Here is a 6,224-nt window from a genome sequence, read left to right as displayed (position 1 = left end):
TCTCTCACACACACACACACACACACACACACACACACACACACACACACACACACACACACACACACACACACACACACACACACACACACACACACACACACACACACACACACACACACACACACACACACACACACACACACACACACACACACACACACGCGCGCGCGCGCGCGCGCGCAAACAAACAAACAAACAATCTACATACTCAACTATCTCATTCTCTATGGGCCGCAAACCATAAAGAGAATTTTCATCCGCACTTTGAAACTATAACACCGTCCCGCGTTTCTTTTACGGCGTATTCAGGGGGGAATTGGTTGGACGATATTTTTGAAACTAAAAATACTAATACCTGATATCTCTTGATAAATATCATTTTTCCACCGCTTTTTTTTACACTTTGCTTTTTTTACACTTTCTTTCTCTTTCTTTCTCCCCTTAATTTCTTTGCTGTAATCCAGTTCAACAATCACAGGGACATATCTTGAAACAATGCATAGAAGACCGCATGCGTAGCACACATAGGGTAGAAATACGTTAATTAATTGGGCTCTCTCTACATACGACTATTATTCTCTGTATACAAACGTAATTCTTTAAACCTTTCGATTTTTCACACGTATTGCTCTAATACTCTTGTTTCTAATTTTCAAATTAAAAAAAAAAAATTTTCGATTCAGCTCTCATAGTCTATAGTTCACTTCCGGTACCCTTTATCATTGTCTCGTATCCTCTTCCGCCTGTCCTGTCATAATCGCACATACTGTTTTAATAGGATACTTACTCACCCATCTCCCACCTCCCCCCCCTGCTCTCCAGCGTTTTCAGCTGTTAATCTCAAAAATTTGAAGTACCGTTAACGGCGTTTAAAAAATTTATTACTGCCCCACTTTTTCGCTTTATTATATCCGAGAGATAAGAGCTTATTAATTTCGCTAAGTGTTATCAGTAGTCATTGTGATTGCAAACTCGTATAACCTTTGCTATACGTATACTACATATAGGTCACTTGCGAAAAGCCCCGAAGCTTTCAACGTAATAAGCTTATCTTCTCATTATGGTCCTTCAGCCTCTCCAATTACTTTGCTCACGTTTTCACACTTAATGTATTTTACGTGACTTTGTTTTTTTTTCTATATTTTCTTCTTTTGAGATTCATTCGTTCGTATATGCTCTTTCGTGATTTTTTATTTTTTTTTTGAAAATTTTTGACCATTTTTTGTTCTATCACTGTCACCGTTGTATTTTCAAATTTGACGCCCGACCCGGAACACTACACACTCACGGACACTCATGAAATAATTAAATGAGAAAACGCATGGCTTTTGTATTGACCTGTACAATTAGCGTGTGTACGCGGTGTTATCGAGGAGTTTGCGCGTGGCAGGGTGGGCTGCCATTACCATTTTTTTAAACCTATGAAATACACGTGTCTATATTGACACGTGGGTCCACGAGAGAGACTCTCTCGTATCATATGTTTTCATATACATTAGGTATTTTATACTAGTACATAGGTAATCAAGACCGGAAATCGTATTTACGTTGACCGTCGATTTTCCGGTTTTTATTAGATTTGCCATATCCGGATTAGGATGGAAATACGTATGTTTTTGTCTTGTCTGTCTCCCTATTTTGATTTCATTCCTTTACGTTCATTCTTAGAACAATCTCATTTGTACAATGGGGAGAGAAAGCACGTAGAGGATTTTATTGGATGACCGATAGTGGTCCACTCGATTTTTTTAGAAGTATTTCTTAAAATTTTTATAGTTTTTGGATTTTTTTTTCTTGCAAATTTTCGGATTTTCTCACTGCTCGAGACGGGCACGCTTCTGTAGGTGCATGCGAATTTATTCGCTATCCTCGTATATTCATTGTCAATTTTTCGTCAATATTCAGTTTCAATATTGATTTTTTTTTATTTTTGCTTTTGACTTTCGATCCCTCGTTTTTTTTCGGATTTTTCATCGTCATTAGCTCTCGGTACCTCTGTAAACCGGAAGTTTCTCCCCCGTTTCACTCTGTACCAAGTAAGACCAGGGTGAAGCGTCAGGATAGCATTGTTTCTATACTTTGGTCTTCCTGTACGGGGATTGGCTATAGAGAATTGACCCCAGGCCATTGATCCAACCGATCTGAATGATCATCCTGAGAACCTCCATCTAGGTTTCCGCTGTTCCATATGAAATGCCAGATTATTGTTATTGTACATTGCTATTGAACTGTTCAAATCATCGACACAATATACTCAAATATAAAGTCATCATTCAACTGACGTCACTGTCACGAATCTCATGTAGTCCTTGTCGCTCACAATCGTTTTTACCCAAAAATAGAAAAATAGTTGAAAGCTTAAACAAAAGGTCGAAAATTTTTTTTCTAATTCCTCGCACACGCAATTACAAAGTTTGTACAGAGAAAAAAAAACGTGCATCCAACTTAAGTCCTATTAATCACAAAATTGATACGCCTTATCAGTGCGCGCGGTCGTTACCGATAGCGTCGTCGTATTCAATGATCGAAGCTTTTGTGGATTGACGTGAACAAAAAAAGATAGTAAAAAAATGATCTGACCTAATGACGCATAGATACGAGTGAATCTGTCGAGGAGGTCACGTGCTTTTTTGTCGCCCTTATCGAGACGAGAAAGGGTCGTCGAATAAATAGTGAGAAATCGAGTGCTAAAGCGGGACCGACGGTAGAGAAAAATTGGCAGGGATATTTGACAGTGTGTTGACTGGGTGGATTCTCAATGGTTGTTTCAGATGGGTAAGCTGGGTAATAACCCGTTGGCAGGACTGGCCGCACTTGGACTCGGAGGACTAGCAACCCCAGCAAACACCGGAGGGTTGAACCCGGCCGGTAAGTGTACGTCGTTTGATCCTGACCTTTACCAACATCCTCGGGAGTACCACTCGTAACTTACAAGTTCGACACAGCACGCGTGACGGTTAAAAAACCTTATTTCGTCACTTTGAAAAAGTCCATACTTGTTTTTTTTTTTCCTTCCTTTTTAACGTCGCCGTTATTATATTTTGACACATCCATTTATTTACGTTCCATTGGCATCGCGCTGTCGTATCGACCTGCTGTCGCGTGCTGTCACGCGTATCTTGAAAAGCTTCGAGTGGTGCTTGTAATAATGAATCAAGCTCTCGCTAAGCTGTCTTCTCTGTGATCGACACAGCTCTGGCAGCCCTCGCAGGAAGCCAATTGCGCACGAGCAATACGAACAGACAGCAACCGGCGGCGAACAATCAGACTCACGAGATGACAGTGCCAAACGAGCTGATTGGCTGTATCATCGGCAAGGGCGGCACCAAGATCGCCGAGATACGTCAGATATCCGGCGCCATGATACGCATCAGTAACTGCGAGGAGAGAGAAGGTGGCGCCACCGATCGCACGATCACGATCACCGGCAATCACGACGCCGTGGCACTAGCGCAGTATCTCATCAACATGAGGTGAGTCTCCTTCTGATCGATGATAAGAATTCGCCTCTTCATAAGCGATCGTTAAAAATTAAGATCCAGAAGTTTCCAGAATTGTCCTGAATTCTTATCATTTTTCTCTCTTTTTTGTTTTTCTTCATTATTTATGTCATCGAAGCCAAGGGAGGAGTATCCTCTCGCGCGATAACAAAACTGCGCGAGGGGATGACTTTACGTTTGACGTTGATATTATTATTTTTTTTGTTGTTATTCTTATTTTTTATTTTTGTTTTTCTTGGGATACCGAGTACCGAGATTCTTTCTCCCGAGAATCTGTGCTCGGTCGTCGTCGCCGAGACTCGACGAGAATTTTCGTGGATTTGACTGAACGATAAACTCGCGAGAGCTCGGCGGCGACGCGTGTGATAATCACTGTGGGACAGAAAGGTGAGAGGTGGTAGTTTAAGGTTAAGGACAGGATGAAGACCAAGTTCTCGTCGTGGCGGTTCAATGTTAAATGGAGGAAGGAGCGTCGCGCGAGGCAAGAGCAAACGTAAAGGAAGACTACGTCGGAAGAGGAGCCGTTCTTAATCCTTTGTTTCCAGGTCCTGTACCTCCAGGTCCAGTACCTTGAGTATCCTGCAGATTCAACTCTGCCAACATCTGTTTCCTATTGCCGCTGGCTGTCCTTTTTCTTCGAGTATACTAAAGAAACAAAAGATAAAGTAAAACAAAAGAAAGCAACAACACGTCATCCGAGCCGGGACAGTCCTTCTGGCTGGTAGAATCCTCTCGGGTCCTCTGCCGATATCGCGATGAGCGAATCATTAATTCCTTCCCCGATTCGTTCGATTGGGCCGATCCGTGAAATCCCTGGCAAGAGGCCTCCTTCGGGAAGTGATTTTATAAAAAAAAAATTTTTTATCTTTTTTTTTTTTTTTTTACACGGATCAGGTTCGAGTCCTGGCGGCGGCAGTCGTAAGAATTTCCACGGAGGTCTCTCGTCGATGCTTCTTGTTTATTTTATTTTTTATTTCTTCCTCGCTGTTCTCATCGCTTGGACAATTCGTCAATAACCGGTAATAGCGAATAAAACGTGTGCTTTTTGGTAGAATCATGTTAATCACGGTGGTTGCCTAACGTGTATACCTTTGAGAATACTTTGAAGTAACCGCTCATTTAATTTTTTAATTTATTTTTCTTTCTTTTTTTTCTCTTCCCTCAATCACGCTGTACATAGCGCGTATCGTGGACACTCGCTTATACTTTTTTTTTTTTTTTTTAAAATAAATAGTTTAACAAACGATATAAACATAGTAAAAGAGACAGCCTTTGGTTAAAATTGCTATTGAGTGTTTGGCGCCCAAATTTTCCTTGTGAAATGATTTTCGGTATATCTCTCGGCTCACAGAACTCATTCTACGTGCGGACCAACTCCACCTCCACATTATATTTATAATCCATTATATTTTATTCCAGATTGTCACTCACATATTACTGCATAACTGCGATCAATGCCATCCCGATATATTTCTATTATCATAACTTTTATCATCATATTTATTACATATCGTGTCCCAGCACTCCCGTCGCATGGCCTGCACTCTGTCCGCCTGTCAAATCGCCCGGCATTTAATGGTTTTGTATATAATATAATTTTCGAACGCGACGCCTAATTGTACATAATGCATTGCGACAGATGAATGCGCGTAGCGAGGAGGACACGTGGCGCCTAAAAAAAGTCCATGACAATGGAGCCAAGTCAGTGAACGAAGGAAGAAGTCTCCGTAACCACGCGTTTTTCGTACATTGGGCAGAGTGCACATCATGCTTATTTACTTTAGTTTTCGCCTTTCAACCGGCAAGGACCTGGAGATCTTGTGAATATCTTCATTCCATAAGACAAGACGCGAGCCACGTGGTCGCTCCGATGAGAACGTTCGGACGATGCCGATCGATGATATCCAGCTGTAAGATCTTACGAAATCTCCAGGTCGTTGCCGTGTGCTTTTCTGAAACAGCAAAAAAAAAAAAAAAGAAAAAAAAAAAGAAATACCTTAAACCGTTGTCCCTAAGGCCCGCCCGGTTTTCTCACCGGTTATCAAGAACGTTTTCCCTTTACCTTTACATTTGTGTCTTTTCCCAGTGTCGAACTGCAGAAAGCTAACCTAGAGGCCCAAAATACCCAAACCCCTGGCAGCGGTACCACTCCCGGGGCATCCGGGGCCAGTGCTTCCCCTTCTACCACCACTACCACTGCCTCTCCTTTGGCCAGCGCCATCCCCCTGGCTCAGTTGCTAAGCAAGCCAGGTGCTCTCAACGCCTTATCTAGCCTGACCGCCCTCGGCGGGCTCACGGAATTGCTAGGTGGAGCCGCGGGTGCAGCGGCGACCGCCATGCCGGTACAAACGACCGGAGTACACAGATCGCATAAGCCTTTCACCCCGAGACTGCGCAGTCCGGGGGCACCGGGCCCCACCGACAGTGGAAAATTCAAATCGGAGCGCACCAAGTACAACCCGTACTGAAGCGCGGCCGAGATGGCGTCATCGCCGCGAGAAAAGACGTAAAGTGGAAGCGCGACCCCGGCATCCTCACCGTCGTCACCACACGCCGCATTATATTACTATACTTTATTGTATTCATCTTACGTAAACGGTATACGCCGCATCCCTGTGCTTACGTCCCTTACACTTTTTTTTTTCCTCTTTCTAACCACGTCGTGCGATCACGTTCGTTCGCGGAGAAAAGAAAAGGTGAAGGGATGAAGTGGGGGGGGGG

The 6,224-nt window shown here is 43.0% G+C and overlaps 1 protein-coding gene across 11 annotated transcripts in view; it reads left to right on the top strand.

The window, feature by feature from the left end:
* The window catches only part of LOC107272706 (poly(rC)-binding protein 3), a 73,866-nt gene that overhangs the window by 62,351 nt on the left and 5,291 nt on the right, over positions 1–6,224 (top strand). For 6 of the 11 annotated variants that reach the window (XM_025090659.1, XM_025090645.1, XM_025090638.1 and 3 more), the window contains exons 6-8: positions 2,775–2,877; positions 3,197–3,476; positions 5,590–6,215. In XM_025090659.1, coding sequence (XP_024946427.1) covers positions 2,775–2,877; positions 3,197–3,476; positions 5,590–5,971 — 765 coding nt within the window. In that variant the 3' untranslated portion in view covers positions 5,972–6,215. Of the gene's footprint in view, positions 1–2,774; positions 2,878–3,196; positions 3,477–5,589; positions 6,216–6,224 lie in introns of those variants that run through there. The other 5 variants (XM_025090640.1, XM_025090649.1, XM_025090654.1 and 2 more) reach the window with 5 other exon arrangements.

Source organism: Cephus cinctus, unplaced genomic scaffold (genome assembly GCF_000341935.2).
Source record: "Cephus cinctus unplaced genomic scaffold, Ccin1 Ccin1_scaffold0087, whole genome shotgun sequence".
NCBI classification, from domain to species: domain Eukaryota; kingdom Metazoa; phylum Arthropoda; class Insecta; order Hymenoptera; family Cephidae; genus Cephus; species Cephus cinctus.
Note: the sequence above shows the minus strand (reverse complement) of the source record. Positions and strands in the feature narration are given on the sequence as shown.